Here is an 18,630-nt window from a genome sequence, read left to right on the forward strand (position 1 = left end):
CCCCCCCGCCTGTGCACCTGCTAGGCAAATGGCAGCAGGGCAGAGCCCCCGCAGCTTCCCCTGCTGGAGCAGAGGCAGGCACATCCTGGGGGAGCCACAAGAGAAGCCCCCAGGGCAGTCGGGCCAGGCCCAGCCTCTGAGCACCAAAAAAACAAACAAACCACCAGCTCCAGCAGTGGCAATTGAGGCCTCTGGGCACTTGTGGCAGAGCCTGTCCACGCACACAGCTGTTGCATTGCATGGGTGCAGGGCTCTGCGTGCTGTCTGGGAGCTGGGGTGGCTCCACTTGTCAGCCGGAGCCTAACACTGCTCAGCCTCAGTGGCCCCAGCTCCCAGGCAGCGCGCACAGCTCCCTGCTAAGCCGCGCTGCACCTGTGCCATGGGGCAGCTGCCATGTGGGTGCCAGGTGGTGGGGTGGGGAAGGGGTGATCCCCACTGCACCTCATTGTGTGTGGGGGGCTCTGCCATAAGTACCAAGAGGCCCCAATTGTTGCTGCTGCAGCCGGTGAGTGAGGAGCTTTTTTTTCTTTTTCAAGTGCTGGGACTAGGCTGGGGACGTGCAGAGGAGCCATGGGGGCTTCTCTCGTGGCTCCACCCACCCAGGGAGTGGCAGGCACAGCAGGAGGAGCCGTGGAAGACCTGCAGCTGCCCAGCTGTGCCTCGCTCTCCCTGGCCGATCTGAATTTCTCTGAATTGGTGCCAAATCTTCTGAAGCCGAATCAGTTGAATCAATTTGGGACAGTGATCTGAATCTCCGAATTGAATCCCTGTCTATACTTCCCTATTTGCATGGGCTTACTTAAGAAGAATTTTCTCACTAGGAGGGTAGTAAAACACTGGAACAGGTTATCCAGAGAGGTGATGGAAGCTTCATCCATGGAGGTTTTCAAAACCTAGCTAGACAGCTTTGGCTGGGATGATCTAGTTGGGGATGGTTCTGTTTTGGGCAGGCAGTTGGACTAAATGACCTCCTGAGGTCCCTTCCAACCCAAACTTTCTATTATTCAGGCAGTGCTTCTACTGATGCAGTCTAGTATGCTGTTAGCCTTCCAGGCAACAAGGGCACACTGCTGGCTCATTCAGCGTATTGTCCACTGTAACACCCAGGTCCTTTTCTGAATAGCTGCTGCTTAACCAGTAAGTATCCTGGATGTAGCAGTGCATGGGATTGTTCTGTTCTAAGTGGCGGACTTTGCACTTGTCCTTATTGAACCTCATGAGATTCCTTTTGGCCCAATCCTCCAACTTGTCAAGGTCACCCTGAATCCTAGCCCTACCCTCCAGTGTATCTACTACACCTTCCACCTTGCTGTCATTCATGAACTTGCTGAGGGTACAATCCAGACCATCTGCCAGGTTGTTAACGAAGATAATGAACAAAACCGGACCCACGACCAAGGCCTGGGGCATTCCAGTTGTTGATATGGGCTGCCAGCTAGACATTGAGCAACTGATTACTGGGGAGATTGTACCAAAAGCTTTGCTAAACTCAAGGTATATTATGTTCACTGCTTTCCCAGGATCCATGAGGCCAGTCATCTCATCATAAAAGGCAATCAGGTTGATCAGCCATGACTCGTCCCTGGTGAATTCATGCTGACTGTTCCTAATCACCAAGGTTCCTGGTATCTATTTAGCTATCTATCGCTTCATTTTAATCGTGGAAAAATGTGGTTTTCTGGTCCTTTTTTTTTTTTTTAACTGAAAATTGGATATATATTTTTTTTAAATTGGAGAGAACCCGGATCCCTGTTAATCACTTTTTCCTCCAAGTGCTTAGAAATAGATTCCTTGAGGATCTGCTCCATGACTTTTCCAGGGACTGAGGTGAGGCTAACTGGTCTGCATTACCCTGGATCTTCCTTTTTCCCTTTCTTCTTAAATATGAACATTATATTTTCTTTTTTCTAATCATCTGGGACCTCTCATGATCACCCTGAGGTTTCAAAGATGATGGCCAATGACTCTGGAATAATGTCAGCCAACTCCCTCAGCACCCTCGGGTGCATCCCAGCTGGCCCCAAGGACTTGTCCATGTCCAGCTTTTCTGAATAGTCCCTAACCTGGTCTTTCTCCACTGTTGGCTGCTCTCCCCCTCCCCAAACTGCTGCCCGGTGCAGTAGTCTGAGAGCTGACTTTGCCTGTGAAGACTGAGGTGAAAAAGGCATTGAACACTTCAGCCTTTTCTGCATCCTCTGTCACTAGGTTGCATCCCCCATTCAATAAGGGTCCCGCATTTTCCCTGATCTTCCTTTTGCTACTGACATACTTGTAGAAACCCTTCTTGCTACTCTTCACATCCCATGCTAGCTGCAGCTCCAATTGTGCTCTGGCCTTCCTGACTTCATCCCTGCATGCCTGAAGAAGGCTTTTTATTCTTCTTTAGTTATTTGTCCAAGTTTCCGCTTCTTATAAGGTTTGTTTTAGTGATTTAGTTTACTGAAGAGTTAGTTCCCTGCCAAGCCAAGCTGGTCTTCCTGTGCATAGGGATGATTTATTCCTGCTCTCGAAAGATCTAGGGAAGTAATTATTTTTCTCCATTCAACACTGGTGAGGCCACATCTGGAGTCTTGTCTCCAGTTTTGGGCCCCCCACTATAGAAAAGATATGGACAAGTTGTAGAGAGTACAGCAGAGAGCAACAAAAATGGTCCAGAGGCTTGGGCACATGACTTCTGAGAAGAGGCTGAAGAACCTGGGTTTATTTAGTTTGGAGAAGAGAAGACTGCTGTAAAATTCCCTCAGCCTTCAGCTGCCTGAAGGCTGGCTCCATAGAAGATGGAGCTAGACCAGGGGTCAGCAGTGTTCTTGGGCAGAGTGCCAAAAACACCTGGAAGCTGGACTTGTAAGATGTTGGTGTGCCAGGACAGGCAAAGGAGGAGCCACAACGGGCCCGATCCTTGTTGCGGCAATGCAGCCCCAGCCTCTTCCCTGCTGTCTGCTGCAAGGCACGTGTGCCAAGGAAAGTGCCTTTGCATGCCACACTGTGGCACCTGTGCCGGGGGTTGCCTTCTTCTGAGCTGAACAGTTCTCGATGGTGAAAGAAGACGGAACAGGAGCAAAGGTCTCAAGTTGCAGTGAGGGAAGTTTGTTAGATATTAGGAAACATGTTCTCACCAGGAGGGTGGTGAAGCACTAGAACAAGTAATGTAGGGAGGTGGTGGAATCTCCATTGTTGGAGGCTTTTAAGGCCCAGCTTGACAAAGCCCTGGCTGGGATGATCCAGTTGGGGACGGTCCTGCTTTGAGCAGGGGTTGGACTAGATGACCTCCTGAGGTCCCTTTCAACCTTCATTTTCTGATTCTGTGATTTCATGTCTGTAGTAAGGCTATTAGGCATCAAGACAACCAAGTTCATTCAATGAAGCTTTGTAGGTGGGCTCATTACACAGAGGTCCATTTTTATCCTTGAATTTACTCTACATCCAAAGAACTTTAGTGTTTCACGTGTGGAATTTTTTTCCCCCCTTGGGAACAAGGCATTCAGTTAACTTTGACGTTTTAGGTTTAGAGTCAGATCTTGCAACTTGTTCTTCCTGGGGGAGCCATTGTGTTTTTAATTATGTTTTGAAGTCAGTGGGCACATGTAAGGTCTGCTGTCATAGTTTTCTTGCCAGACTTAAGCAAGTCTTTTTATTATAAATTGTTAAAAAATGAGTTATCAACTATCATCTTAGAGATCCATGGAACTATATACTCACTGTTGTTGTGCTGTTTCAAAAATGAGATTTAGGATTTTATACTTCATGTTAATTTTAATTACTTATGCAGATATCTTTTTACCATGCATCTTATGAAAAGTAGCCATCTTTCTGTTTCATTGGTTTTTAAGCATTCTTTAAAGTTGTTTTTCATAGAAAATGTGTCTTGACTTAAAGTACTATTTAAGGGAATAATTATAAGAAGGCACCTTTTTTTCCTTGGCACAGAAGGTAAAACTGCATTCTTGTGCAGGAAACTTTTTTTAAAGCTGCAGATAGTCTTAGTCTTACTGTACAATGTTTAAAAAAAAATGAAATGGCTCCGTTTTCATACAACTTACATTGTGGCATCTTTTCTGTTTTCATGCATGAATTTTTACTTTATTTGCAGTGTTTCTTTTGATCGTGTGTCAGACATCAACTTTACCCTCAATACAAATGAAAGTGTAAGTATATGTTCCTGCTGCTGTCCTGACTTCAGTGATTGAAGAGAAAGGACTGTTTAATAAATTAGGCTTCAAAGGGCAGAATATCAGTGAGTCAAATAATACTTGTTGCTGGTAACCTTGAAGGGCAGCTTACCTAGCTGGTACCTTGTAATAGGGTGAGCATCACTCTCTTGGAGACTGCTACTGCTACACTGAGGAGAATTTCTGTATTTGGCTTCGACAGACCTGCTCCCTGTATGCTTATGTATAGATGTGTTCAGGAGTAGATGTGGGTCTTATTTCCTGCAGTTGATTATATGCTTATTCAGTGTATAGCATGTTGGAATTGGCTACTTCACTCTTCTGCTGAGTTATAAATTAATGGTCTTAGTCAGATGAAAGTTTAAAAAGGGGAGTGGTTTAAAAATGTTTTCTCAAAAAATATTTGTCTTGTGAACCAAACACCTAGCCCTGTCCTCCACAAAAAAAAAATGGAGTATTCCTTTGGTCCAGTCATCTCTGTACTCAGCTGGGAGAAACTTTTAAAGATAATATGCCTAAGCAGTGAGCAAGAAAAGGTGAAATCATTACCATTTGCATTTGTTTACCATGTTTGAACCTGCAAAGGTAAGCTTTCTTGAGCTGTAGCCATAGGAGATGCACTTACAGCTGAATTTTTAACCAATATGACAAAATGGGTTAGTGGACAATAAATGTGAACATCATATTTGTTCCTAATCTTATTCTTTCTGTATGGTGTTCTTCAGGGTAATATTGCCTTGTTTGAAGCATGCTGTAAGGAGAGAATACAGCAGTTTGATGATGGTGGTTCTGATGAAGAAGATATCTGGGAAGAAAAACACATTGCATTTACACCAGAATCTCAGAGGCGGTCCAGGTAATATAACATTTGTTTCCTTTCTGGGAAGTACTACAGCAGAGACCCACTTCCAAATAGGTTTGCTGGTTGAGATTGTTGACTGCTCAGGCAGGTTATCCAATAGAGAGAGAGAACTTGGAGGCAAAATTTTTAGTTGAAACTTTACTTGGAGAATTGATTAGATGACCCCCAGCACTTACTGTCTCCAGCCTTTTGCACCAATAAGAGGTTCAAGCAGCTGCTGTTTATGCTGTTCATCACTTCTTACATACTTCATTTCACTTGAAGTGGTGTGTGTTCTATTCCCTTCCTTCCACATTTCTCTTTCTTCTGTTGCCAGTGAAACCCAACCTCCTTAGTCATGCTAGGCCAAGATTTCTGAGGTGATGGACTCCCACCATTGTGTCACCTTTAGCAAGCTGCAACAGCAGCCAGTGCACTCAACTCTGTGCTACCAGGGTCACCCTAATTTGTGCTGTAGTAATGGAAGAGACTCCTTACTTTGAAGCGTAGGTCAAGTAGAGATGGAACCTGCAGTGGTTTGTTCTTCTAAGACTATCAGAATTTCCTCTCGGCAGCTTTTTTCTGACCCTTCTACCATGGCACCATACAATCCCACTTTCTCTTCCCCATCACCATCTTTTGAATGCCAGCAGTAGGAATTTCTGTACTAGACCACTACCTTACTGCTGCCGTTAAATATATTCGTGGATCCAGGGTTCCACTGCTCTAATGCTCCTGGAGAAGTGAAGGACGACCTAGGTGCCAGCTTATAGGAAGAGTGTGGGGAGGCTCTCATTTTGCTCTTAGGTCTACCTGTGCTTCATTTGGTACTTAGATTGGCTTGTAGAGAGCAACTAAAGAGGTCTACCTCTGCTTTCTTGGTCAACTTGCTCCTGTTTCCTAACTCCACTTCACCTAAGGGCCGTGACAGGCATCCTTGTTCTTATTTGTTGGTGCAGGTGAGGAAAAAAATCTGTGGACTTTTAAGTGAAAAGAAACCTTAAAGTTCTGGCAAAGATGGAAAATAAGTTTAACAGATAGTAGCTGCAGTGTACTTCAAGCTGATCACTCAGCATGCAGTTCTGTTTAGCCTCCAGAAAAATCTCTCTAGATAGAGAGGAGTCCTAGCTGCAGAATGTAAAAGGTGCCTTTCATTTTTTGAAGCTCGGGCAGTACAGATAGTGAAGAAAGTACAGACTCTGAAGAAGAAGATGGAGCAAAACAAGACATATTTGAATCTAGTACCAATACAGAGGACAAGATGGAAGTAGACTTAAATGAACGTAAGTACCGTTTATCGTATTTGTAGCTGCTTACATTTTCTAATGCGGAAATTAAGCTGCAGGGAGTTTACACTGATCGTTTGGTTAAAGGATTGCTAGAACTAGCAGCATTGCCCAGTTTTGTCTTCCTTACTGCCTTTATTGCCCTTTATTGCATGTCAGTGTCTCACCTTTGCTCAAACAGTGTGTTCTAAGTAATGCTCTAATTTCAAGAATAAGGTCAAGTAAGAGCAGTCTGGGTGTCTGGCTGAATCAGACCGCGCTAATGTTCTGTTTGTAAAACAAGGGGCTCACTCTTATGAAATGTGTTTAAAGGGAGGTGCACAGTTTAAATGAGCGCATGCATTTGGGTCAGTTTAGGATGGTTATAGCACCTTTGGAGACTGACCCTAATGCTTATGTTATCCTTACTGAAAATGGCTCACCTTTAGCATGTCCCCCTTTGAGTGACTCTCATGCCAACAAATGCTTTTCTTAAAAAGACTGACACAGGAGCTAGCAGCTGAGTTGAGCTGTAGGTACAGAGAATGAAGGATTTAGGGTGCTTATTTTTAAGCTCTGAGCTCTCAGGCCTGGTATAAACACACCATCGCACCAGTTCAACTAAAGGCGTTTTTTATTTAACCCTGTTTTTAGTAATCTTCAATGGTTTTTTTAATGTAAATCTTACTTGCTTAAACCAGTAAGATTAATTTTTTATATAATTTCAACTTGTGCCAGTAAACTTACTGTAGTAAGCAAAGCTGATGTAGTTGGTTTTTAAACTGAGAGCCCATACCCACAACCAAAATCAGTTTAGTTGAATTAGTACAATTAGTCTGGGTGGACAAGCCCGAGAGGAAATCCTCCTGTTTGTGTGGATTGGAATTTTCAACTGCTAGACATAGGACCTTCCTTTTCAGCCTGTTTTATATGTAGTATTGTAGGTGAAGCACCTTGAATCCTAAGTTGGACATTTTCAAATCAAATGTGCTGCAGCATTTAAAATTGTAATGAAAAAATTAAAATTAAGAGATGCCATTCATGTTTGGTAAACAAAATGTTGCAGCATTAACTTGGTGCTTGAAAAAATACTCATCTTCATTCAAAGATGGGTTCTAAATAACTTGTTTGTGGTTTTTGTCTGTTCTGAGAGGGAAAGTGCATAGTATAAGGGGGAAAAAAAAAGATTCCAGACCAAAAAATACATAGCTTAGAAATTAGTGTTGACAGTAAAAGATTTTAAACATGTTTACAAGTTAAGATTATTGAACTATATTTCTTCTTAGTTTATACTATTAAATAGTTTTCAGCTTAAGTGATGTTTGAGTAGATTTATTTTGGTTTTGCAGGGTGCTGTGAACTACTTCAGTAGTTTGCTGTGCCTTCATAGGCAAATTTATATTTGAGCTGCTTTCAGTTTCTAATTCAGTACAGTATTCATTCTTCTATATGTAGACTTCTAAGCATACGTTGCATTACATTAAAGGATTTTCCAATATATAACATCAGGGAGATAGATGTGTGGTGTTTTGAGTCGGTATAAGACAAGTGAATTATCAGTTTCTAAACCTTTAATATTTTAACTTCAATGTTTCTAGCACCTAATTGGTCAGCTAACTTCGATGTGCCCATGGAAACTGCACATGGTGCCAATTTGGATTCTGTTGGATCTGATGTATGGAGCACAGAAGAACCTATGCCTGCAAAAGAAACAGGCTGGGCTTCTTTTTCAGAGTTCACATCTTCTCTAAAGTAAGACGTTATTGCACTTCAACCCAAACTATCAGCTGTTAAGTGTAATAGAAACAGATATTAGTGCCTTTCAGAGGGCTTATGCATGTCTTTGCAGAAGCGTGTGCGATACCACTTCATGAAGTTTACTCAACTAATAGCTGCTGTAGTTTATACTATGTTGTTTTGCATGGTCTTGTGGGGAAGAAGGTATGTTGTGTCTAGAGTTACCATCTAATCTACAAATATAACCAAGTCAGGAGCTTATTGTTTTGCTTGTCTTCCTAGGTTAGATGGATATAATCACATGTCATTAAAGACAAAAGCCTTAGTAGGTTTCTAGAATGTCTAGGTCTTCTCCATGCTATAACTGGGCTATCACTGTATTTGTACTGGTGATGAGTTGATCTGAAGACAGTTTATTTTCTTGATCTCACAAAACAGAACCAGCACTGTCTCCTCCAATCTATTCTACAATTGATTCTAGAATAGATTGGAGGGGGACAGTGCTAGTTCTGTTTTGTGAGATCAAGAAAATAAACTTTCCTTCCATTTACTCCAAGGAGAACTTGGGTTTGTGTTCTTTGTTCTGTCCCAAGCCCCCCCCCTTTCCCTCCCCTCCGCCCCCCCAAACAAAAAAACAAAAAACCAAAACCCTCTGCTCTGTGACAGTAAACAAATCCATGTGAATTCCAGCAATTTCCTCCACTCCCCATTTCTTAGAGGATTTTTTTGTATATCCAATTCAGTAGGTTTCTGGAACTAGGAGCAGTAAAAGAACTAGAAATGTTAGTCTAAAAGGTTTTTCTTGCATGTGAACAGACTGAGTGCCAGTATGTAGCAATCTTTCCAAATTCTGTCTCTGCAATTTGTATTTAAGTTCAAAAGATTCCTTAAGAAGTAATTCTCCTGTGGAAATGGAAACCAATGCAGAACCAATGGATCCACTGAGTGCAAGTGTAACTCCACTTGCAACACAACCAGAAGGTCAGTGAAAATTGCCCTGAAATTGCTCAAATGTACAGTATTCAAATGAACATACTTGATGACAGGGTATAGAGAACTAGTACTGGGGCTCAAGAGCCCTGGGTTCTATTTCTGGTTTCTTCATTTGTCTGTTAGGTGATGTTGAGCAAGCCATTTCCCCTCTCTGTGCCTGTCTCTTCCTCTAAACTGGGGATGATGATACTGGTCCCTTTCATGATGCACTTGGAGATCTAGAAATGAAAAGTGCTATGGGAAGGCTAAATTATTAGCTATTTTGGCCCTTAGTCAGTGGGATTTGGGTATAGTTGCTTTAAATATTCACAGGGGAGTTATGTCAGTTTATTTAGATGGGTAACATTTCTCCACATTGACATGGCCTAACTGCTTCAGTTTCAGCAGATCATGCAGACTGCTAACTGAATTCCAAAATGGAGATAATGTGTGTGAGTTTTTTTTCTTCCTTAAACCATTATTAGAAGTATTTAATTATTCTGGATGTGCAGACGCATATTATGCAGTAAAACACAAAATGAGAAGAATACTACAAAGTTATCTCCAGCATGTCTTCGCTGATGTGGACTTGCTAATTAACTATAACAATCATTTATCAATAAACTTAAGTGCTTCTCATCATCTAGCCCCAGGAAGTGTTGCTATGGAGGCAAGCTCAGATGGAGAAGACGATGTGGAAAATTCAGACAATGTAACGGAAACAGTGATGAACGGCAGTATGAAGGAGACACTGAGCCTTACTGTAGATGCTAAAACTGAAACAGCTGTCTTCAAAAGGTGAGGGATCCCAAAATATGTTTTTTCTTTCTTATTTGCATGTTGTTCTGGTATTTCGTAAGTCTTTTTGAAGCAATTGGTAGAACCAGTGACTTCCAGGACTTCAACATAAAGACTTTGGAACAAAAGATATTATGTTTTTTAAATTTATGACTAGTGACAAATTTAAGGCTTCCTCTTATCCAAGTTTTCATCTTCACTTACTTTTTTTAATTGGGTATTAAATTTAGAGCGATCGGGAACATGCCAGTTCTTGCAAGTTACTGCAAAGCAGGCTTTGAAATTTGTTTTCATTTTGTATTGGGGGTGGGGGGGGGAAGAAGACCTGTCTAAAACAATTTGAAAACATGAGGGTCCAATTGGAACCTGAGCTGCTTTGTTCAGGAGTCCTTTAGGTATCTGTAGTGCTCTGGTCACTGCTGAGGAAGATGATGCGTCAGATGCCCTAGCCTCATGGTTACAGTGCTGGCCTGGGAGGCAGGCGATCCAGCTTCAGACTTGCATTCTGTCTGCTACAGCTGCTCTAACTTGCAAACTGAAAAAAATCCCCCTCAAGAACACACAACTCCCCGCATGAGTGGTGTATTTCCTGCAATTGCTGACTTCCATTGAATAAATACTACTGGTCTGTGGTGGAATTCTCTTAAATTCCCATAATGCTTAGGCCACTAACTTGTTGATCATCTTTGGCCCTCTAAGGTTTGACAGTAATGGTTTCTTATTACAGAATTAGCAAGTAACCAAGGCTAGAAGAGCAAACCTCTTAACCCCTGTACTTAGGTGATCACTGTTTTTTAAGATGGTCTATTTCAAGGAATAATAGTAGTTTGTTCTGTGTTCAAGAGGAGTTACTCCATAATCTTCTTTTACAGCAGTGAAGTCTGTTTCTCCAACACTTTATGATCAAGTAGTTTTTCCTTTTAACTCTTAAAATTTTTATGCAACACCTATTCAACCACTGGCACCACTCATCTGCCTCTTCATGGTATTTCAGGCATCACACTGCACATATGCGAGTTTTGGGGGTTTTAAATGAGTTTGCATCATTGCACAGTAAACTACATCCCAATATAGTTTATTTTGGAATTTTTCAGCCATTAGTTGGCTCATTCCCTGGCAATGGGAGAGGCAGGCAGGCTCAGCAGAAAGAAAGGATCTGGCCCCTTGCCGCTTCTGCCTTCATCAGGCTCCTGCAGCTGGCCAAATACCTGGAGCTGCCTGGGAATGGGCTGGCTTGTCCCTGGGGCAGTGCGGAGAGAAGGCAGGAGGGTGGTTGGGTGTCCTGGCAGCCAGAGAAGGTGGTGGGGATGATGAATAGTGCCACCCAAATGGGCTGCTGGCTTCCCTGAGCCTGCCCAGGCTTCCAGTGCCTTGTGCACTGTCCCCGCCATCTTCTTTGGCTGCCAGCACACCCAGCCACCCTCCTGCTGCCTCCCTGCACTGGCTGAGGGGCAAGCCAGCCCATTCCCAAGCGGTTCCAGGCATCCTGCTAGCCGCAGGAGCCTGTTGAAGGCAGAAGTGGCGAGGGCCCTGACTATATAACCTACTTACAAGTCATTGGAGTAGACAGGGATGGGATGCTAACAGTACATAGACCTAAGCTCCAGACCAAAACTTCAGATTTTAAAGGACAGCCACCTATATTATTAGTATGGGAATACTTTGTAAGAATGAAATCAAGTCAATGTGGAAAGGTAAGAGCATGGTTTTTTAATAGGAAGGCAATTAAGATGTTGTCTCACACATTCTAGAAAGGAGTATGGCTGGTGTTGATTTGACTACTCTTTCTGTGAAAACTGCCTCTGCATGCCTCTGTTCCTTGTCATCCTGGAATAGGTGTTTTGGAGTAATGCACAGAGCTTGGTGGATGCTATAAGGCTCTTCGGGTCAATGTGTGTGGGATTAAAACCCACTTACTGTTTTGGAAAACTCAGTTTGGGATATGGTTGGACTAACAAGGATAAAAGTTTTCATGGGTCCTCCTGGGTTATTTCTTTCTGAGGTGAGGCACTTCATACTAATTTTTACCATACTTATATTTCTTTAGCCTTCTACCAGTAGAATCTAGGTATCCTAAGCACTAGCAGGGTCTCATAGATCACTCTCCATCCTTATCCTGAATCATTGGAGCAAAACTAGATTTGAGCCTGGTTTATTTCAGGGCAGTCAGTTTATAATTTATTGTAAATATTTAAGTTAAGACTACAGCCCAGTTGTAGTAGATCTTGTACAAGCCCAGAAGTGGATATGGTTCTTGCTTCAAAGAACTGAATATTTTGCAGGAGATGTAACCAGCAATGGAGGAAGAAGGTGGGGAAAACAATCATCTGAATGTTTTGATAGAGATACATATCAAGTACCCTCCTGGGCACCTGTTCAGCTGTTCTCTGGTGGTATCTTTCTGAATTAGAATTATCATTAGGTAGATACATGACTAGCTGAATAACCACAAGCAAAGGGTAAATATTAATGGATCGGTGTTTGAATGGGAGGTAGTCTCAATTAGGGTTCCACAAGGGGCTGTTCTTGATCCAGTGTTGTTGAACATTTGAATTAATGACTTAGATGCAGGGATAAAAAGGGTATTGATCAAACTTGCAGACAGTGAACAGCTGTGGGAGAGAGGGAAAGAGATATGACAAACTCCTTTGGATGATAGGATTAAACTCTGAAAAGAACCTTGATAAATGAGAGAAGTGGCCTACACATTTCAATTTAATGAAGATGAATGGAAGGTGCTATGTTAGTGATTCTTAACTGGTGTGCCAGAGCAGCAGGATCCTTTTGAAGGGTGCTACAGGAAGTGTGAAGAGTTAGGCAGATAAGGGCAGACTTAAGCTCTCCCTGCCTGGCTGCTGCTCTGTTGCTGCTGCCTGGCCCCTCTGTAAGGAGGTAAGTGCTGTAATAAATTTAGGTTTTGGAAGGGGTTGCCACCTTGAGGGTTGAGAGTTGCTGGGGTACACAGAAGGAAGAAAAAGCAATTGCAGAAATAGAGGATGGTGAACAATAACACTGCCAAGAAGGTTGTGGAGATTGTAGTGGATCACAACCTCAATATTAGTCAGCAGTGCAGTTCTCTCACAAAAAAAGCAAATACAGCTTGGGGTCCAGATGTTGGGGATGATAATCCCACTCTGTTCTCTGCTTGTCAGGCCTTAGCTGGAGTTCAGCATTCAGTTTTGGCCACTGCATTTTAAAAAGATGTAGAAAAACTGGAGGGGTTGGAATATGTCCTGTAGGAGGAGAGGCTGAGACAAATAGGTATGTTTAGTTTGGAGAAAAGAAGATAAAGTGGGGCAAGGAATTAGTTTTTCAGTATTTGAAAGGCTGCTAGATAGAAAAACATTGTTTTCCCTTGTTAGAGTGCAGGGCATATCCCTATTGCACTGGGTTAAAGTCCAGGAAAGCAGGCTAAGACTGTACCTCAGGAAAAGAACTTCCTCACTATAAGACAAATAAGACAGTGGAAGTAGCTACCAGGGGAACTTGGCATCTCCTTCATTTGAAGATTTTCATTAGGAGGATGGTTGAGCCCCCAGGCAGGATGGGTTGGGAATAACACGTTCTGCTGCTATATTTGGGGTTGAGCTAGAATGATCCTTATGGTCCTTCTTGCATCCTGTGATTCTGTGATGATTCTTTACTTCTGTCAGGGTAGAAATGGGCTCTGAGGAAGTATTTCCTAGATAGAAGGGTAACCATAGTGCAACATACAAGAAACTGGTAAGGTGCCTATGGAAGAAACTGACAAGTGGCTGGTAGAGGCTAGTACAGTAGAGTAATGAAGGGTGGTTCTGACCAGCAGATACCTAGGAGGACTTGAGTTGTGAAAGGCTGTAAGGGCCAAAAGGTTGTATTTCAATCAATGAAAAAAGAGAAGAAAGTAGAAAAACCTAGAAAAGGAAGAGGGTTGTAACATGCCTAGAAGAATGGGTTGGGAAGAGACTCAGTATCAACGTTTAAAACAGACTTGAGGGGAGTGAGGTGCATGTCAGTTGAACCGGAGAGGAAGAGGATTCAAGAGTTAAAACACAAAATCTGGGCCAAGATAGACAGTGGGTGCATCTACATGTGTGCATTTACTGCGCGGTAATTGAAATTACTGCATAGTATGGGTACATGTCGATCTGTAAATGCCCATGCTGCACAGTAAATATGGTGACTTAGGCCAACTTGAGTGTAAAATTGATACCTGCATCAGGCAGGTACCAAACTTGTGCCCAATTAGTTACTGCATAGTAATGCATGTGTACATGTTACCATGGAGTAACTCAGGGGGCCTCCCTGCTGGGCAGGGGTGATGTATGGGGTGCATGTGGGTGTACATGTACCCCCTGAGTGTGGCAGTGTACCCCCTGCAAAAAGATACTGCTAACACTGAGACTCCTTGGCCATGCCCCTGTTGGAGTGCTGCTGCAGGCAGCCTTCTAGGGTCATTATAGGGCCAGCTGTGCGGGTGCCCAGTCATCCAGCACAGAGCAACACATCATCCACCTCCCCTGTTTCCTGCTCTGTCCCTGCCCACATGTGCCTGCCTATCTGTAGCCCTAGGGGCACAAATTGGACCCAGGAGGATGTGTGCACCCTTATGGCGTTGTGGAGGAATGGAGTCCCGAGGCAGCTCTTGCAGGTTGAGTGCTAGAATGTCCACATTAATAAGGTCTTACCAGCCTGGAGGTATAGGCAGAGCTGCTCCCAATCAGCTTGGCAGTGCTGCATGAAGGCCAAGGACCTGGAGGCCTGGTAGGTGGCCATGACCAGCCATAGTCACTGATCCAGGTGGGCCCCCAGGACCATGCCCTTCATGCAGGAGCTGTCCTGCATTTTGGTACCACAGGAGCCCACACATTCACCCTACCCTGCCACCTCCAGTGACTCGTCACTGGGGGAGGGGACCTTGGGCCTTCAGTGCTTGGCCCTGCAGTCCTCCCCAGGTGCTGTGCCTACTGGCAGCCCAGAGAGCCCTGGCCAGTAGCTGCCTTGGCCTCAGCCCAGCCCCACAGCTGCCCATGAGGAGTGGCTGGCCACACCACTGCTGGCCATCAGCAGCACCAGCTCCTCCCTGTGGAGGTGGCGGTCAGGTGGCAGCCTGCTGCACACCACAGCCTCTGGAGACTGCGAAGAGCTGGATGCTGCCTGGGACGGGGAGTCCCATGCCAAGCGGCCATCCTTGGCAGCCCTGGACCTGTGGCAAGTCCTGCACTGGGGTGCAGGCCCTCCCAGTGCCACTCCTGGCCCCTGCTTCCCCTCCTTGCCCTGCCTGTGCGCACTCCCCTAGTGCTCAGGTCCTCCCTACAGCATGCAGATGGGCAGTACACAGGTCAGAACTTTATTGAGCAGCCTGTGTCCCTGCGCTTGGGTGGGTACGGGCCTCTCGCACGCTGAGAAACGTGTTGATCCCAGCTGCAATCTCCTTCTCTGCAGCCAGGGGCAGGGCCCATAGCGCTATGACAGGCAGCCCTCCAGGCAGCGGCAAAGGTTGCAGGACAGGTTGAACTTGCCCCCCTGTGCCATCGTAACTCAGGGTCCTGAACCAGGAGTGGAGGTGTGCCCCTGGGGCACCAGCAGGATCAGCAGCAGTAGGGCGTAGTGGCTAGAGCATTCCTCTGCCTGCACAAACAGCTCATTGTACGCCGCCTGTTGCCTGCACGTGTAGGTGCTGGCCTATTCCTGCACAGTAAATTTAAGTCAGTGTAAATGTACATGTAGACATGTCTACCATGTATGAACAGGCAAAGTTAGCTGCACTATGGAAGAGGTAGGACCAAGGTTTGGGTATGGCCGGGATACTTAGGGCTTGAAAGATGATGGAGATGAAGATGGTAGCCAGTGATGGTGCTGGTGGATTATGGAAAGCCTGGGTGGAGAGAGGTGTTTAGTTCAGTGTTGGTTATTACATTTATTGCAATAATATTTTCTGGATATCATATTAGGCATCAGGCAGGATGAGATCTGGGATTGAATAGAGGAAGAGATATGTCAGTTATTGGTGCAAAGTTGATTCTGTGAGAATTTGTGACTCTGCATCTACTTACTGATGTCAGGAAGAATTGGGGAGGAGGGAAGGCAAGAAGAAAGCATTATGGAGCACCCAGGTAAAATGAGAGATGGGAGGACAGGTGGAGGAAGAGATGTGGGGGAGAGAACCAGGAAAGAGCAGATGCTGTAAAACCTTTCTCTGATGGCTCATATCATGGTGGAAGGTTTGTAATTTGAGAGGGTCTGTGTAAGGATTGCACCTGTGTACATCCTTCAGCTGCCTAACCTTGATCTTGGGAGGGTTGGCTCTTGTGTGGGTGCTGGTGGAAGTAGTTAACACCCGCAATTAAGATGAAGAAGAGAGGGGAGAAGTTATTTAGAAACCCAGTAAGTACATACAAACCACTGTTAGGCTGCCCACATGCATGTGAAGTAGTTAACCTAGGCATGATTATTGTGTAGCCCTAACTTAGCTGAAACTCTAATCGGCTCTTTATCTGAAGAAGCAACTTGAATGGTCTTGCGCTGTCTGATTACAGGTGTCTGTTGTAACACTGTGAAACAGAAGCCACTTGTGCCTTGTCTTCTATGTGAAAAAACTGGCTTTGTTAGGAGGCTTTTTGGAAGAGTAGAATGTAATATAAGCTACTTCAGAGCTGTCCATCTTTTAAGCAGCCAGAGACCCCATGCTACATGGACTGCACTAGTGCAAGCCGCAGGCCCCAGACCACCCTTTCCCTCCTTCCCCTGTACTGTGTGCAGAGGCATCCCCCACTTCAGCTTCTTCACTGCACCATGCTGCAGGCACCCCCAGTAGCACAGGCTATGCCATTCCACCGGTTGGAGCAGGAACAAGAAGCAAAAGTCAAGGGAGTGGGAGCCCTGAGACCACAGCTGCTGCAGCAGCAGCTGCTGGAGTGATAGGGGCTGCATAGTTAACCTGCTGCAGGCTGCATCTGGTCTGTGGCTGCCAGTTAATAGCTCAGGACTGTCTTGAGAAAAAAAGGTGCTTTTGTAATGGACAAACCTGTCAGGGTACTAGTTTGTAAGGGAATCTTTGAAAGTCTTCTTTGCTTTTCTCTCCTGTTTTTTGCATACTGTTGGCTTCAGAGTGTTGAAATCCTATCGGTATGTACAGTAAAGATTGTTACCACTTCAGGCACCATGCACATCCTTTGCTCCCTCTTTGCACTTGTGCATAATCATTGTATTTCTTGCATTTTTCTCCAGTCAAGTTTTAAGTGCATCAAACGCTGGTGCATTAATGGATGTGTACCGAGTCCAAAGCCCTGTGCTTGATTTCCATGTCTCAGTCATGAGTCAAAATCCATTTGCATGTGAATTCTGGACCCTTCCCCAGTCTCCCAATGTTGTTGCATGAAGTTTGTCATATCCAGAATTTAAATTAAATTGTAACCTCCTTTCTCTCTCTCTTTTAGTGAGGAAGGAAAATTGTCTACCTCGCAGGATGTTTCTTGTAAATATGTGGTGGAGGAGAATGCAGAAGCTGCAGAAGAAAATCCTGCTACTCCGCAGCCTGCTAGCAGCAGTACAGAACAGAGGTAACGAATCCAGACTGCTTTCAAGCCTTTGTCTTGCCAGCAATTGTTTGGGTGGCTTTTTTCTGATAAAACTGATTCAGGTGTCTACAGTTTCTGGTACCAGGCTCCATTTATGAGACTCGTGGCTTAATCCTCATTTCTGTATACTCATCTTGCACTCTATAAAGAAGAATTATTTTAAGTTGTGTTTTCTGTTGCTGTTGAGTTGTAGAGTGGCGGGAGGGAGGCAGGGGTGGGGAGGTCCTCTGAAGAATTTCTTGCAAGTCCCTTCTGTCTGGAAGTATGTATGGTGTGCTCTACATGCTCTTGCTTTTAAGCTGGTATTTCCATTGTTTTGTGGGCAGTAGGTCATCTTTGAAGTGTGAAAGCTCTTAAAGATAGATCAGTTTTGAAACGTGAAAGAGGAGCTTCAAATATAGTCTGTTAGCTGGATAGGGAAATACTGACTTATTTGTCACATGATTGAAGGGTGATTAATGCTCAGCGATGCAAGAATCTGATCTAATTTAACCCAGCCTCCTTTTGAGATGTTATTTTATAAACGGAATTAATCACTTTGGCTAAAATGCACTCCTCTACAGGGCCATGCTGAACTTGTACTGAATGTGTAACAGGAACTCAAGTATTGTACAGGCCTTGTTCTGGCCTTTTGTCATAGGGAATATTACTCTTTTGGCTTACTGTGCTTTTCCTTGAAGTTTGAAATGCTGGCAGACAAGTGGATTTTTTTTCAAGAAAGTGATTTTTATCTTTTGGCTTTTGATTCTTTATTACAGTGTTAGGTACATCAGTTAGCTTCCTAGTATATTTAAATCCACTTGCTAATCTGTGTTGGTTTAATGAATTGTTTAAAATTTCCCTATTTTGTTTTGCAGTATTTTTTTTTTTTTTTTTTTTTTTAGGATTGGTTTGACCCTTTAGTTCAGGGATACACCCAAGCCACAAGTGGCATGTGGCAGATAGGTCAGGGAGCAGAAAGGAGAGCAACAGATCAGGTATGGAGCACAGGGAAGGGAGCAGGGAGCAGATCAAGCAGGGGAAGGGAATCAGAACGTCTCTTTCCTTGAGTGCAGGGCTAATTTGTGGCATGCCTACCAAAAAGGTAGTCCTCTCTGCTTTAGTTGATACAAATCTGTAAGGTGTAAAACAGTTCAGGAACGTCAGTGGATTTGCTCATAGCTTCTTCGTTCCATCTTGCACAACCCATTTTTATCAGGGCTTATAGGTCAGTGTTGTCAAGTAAAGTCCAGCAGTGCTGGAGCGTCGTGAAAATGAAATAGGATGTGCTGATTTTTTTTTTTTTTTTT

The 18,630-nt window shown here is 44.1% G+C and overlaps 1 protein-coding gene across 9 annotated transcripts in view; it reads left to right on the plus strand.

The window, feature by feature from the left end:
- PPP6R3 (protein phosphatase 6 regulatory subunit 3) overlaps positions 1-18,630 on the plus strand; it is a 136,853-nt gene that overhangs the window by 112,880 nt on the left and 5,343 nt on the right. For 7 of the 9 annotated variants that reach the window (XM_019519830.1, XM_019519832.1, XM_019519834.1 and 4 more), the window contains 8 exons: positions 4,091-4,145; positions 4,895-5,025; positions 6,175-6,293; positions 7,874-8,027; positions 8,887-8,993; positions 9,632-9,782; positions 16,872-16,889; positions 17,201-17,323. In XM_019519830.1, the coding sequence (XP_019375375.1) occupies positions 4,091-4,145; positions 4,895-5,025; positions 6,175-6,293; positions 7,874-8,027; positions 8,887-8,993; positions 9,632-9,782; positions 16,872-16,889; positions 17,201-17,323 (858 nt within the window). The remainder of the gene's footprint in view (positions 1-4,090; positions 4,146-4,894; positions 5,026-6,174; positions 6,294-7,873; positions 8,028-8,886; positions 8,994-9,631; positions 9,783-16,871; positions 16,890-17,200; positions 17,324-18,630) is intronic. The other 2 variants (XM_019519831.1, XM_019519833.1) reach the window with 1 other exon arrangement.

This window comes from Gavialis gangeticus, unplaced genomic scaffold (genome assembly GCF_001723915.1).
Source record: "Gavialis gangeticus isolate Ggan-Ray unplaced genomic scaffold, GavGan_comp1, whole genome shotgun sequence".
Lineage (NCBI taxonomy): Eukaryota > Metazoa > Chordata > Crocodylia > Gavialidae > Gavialis > Gavialis gangeticus.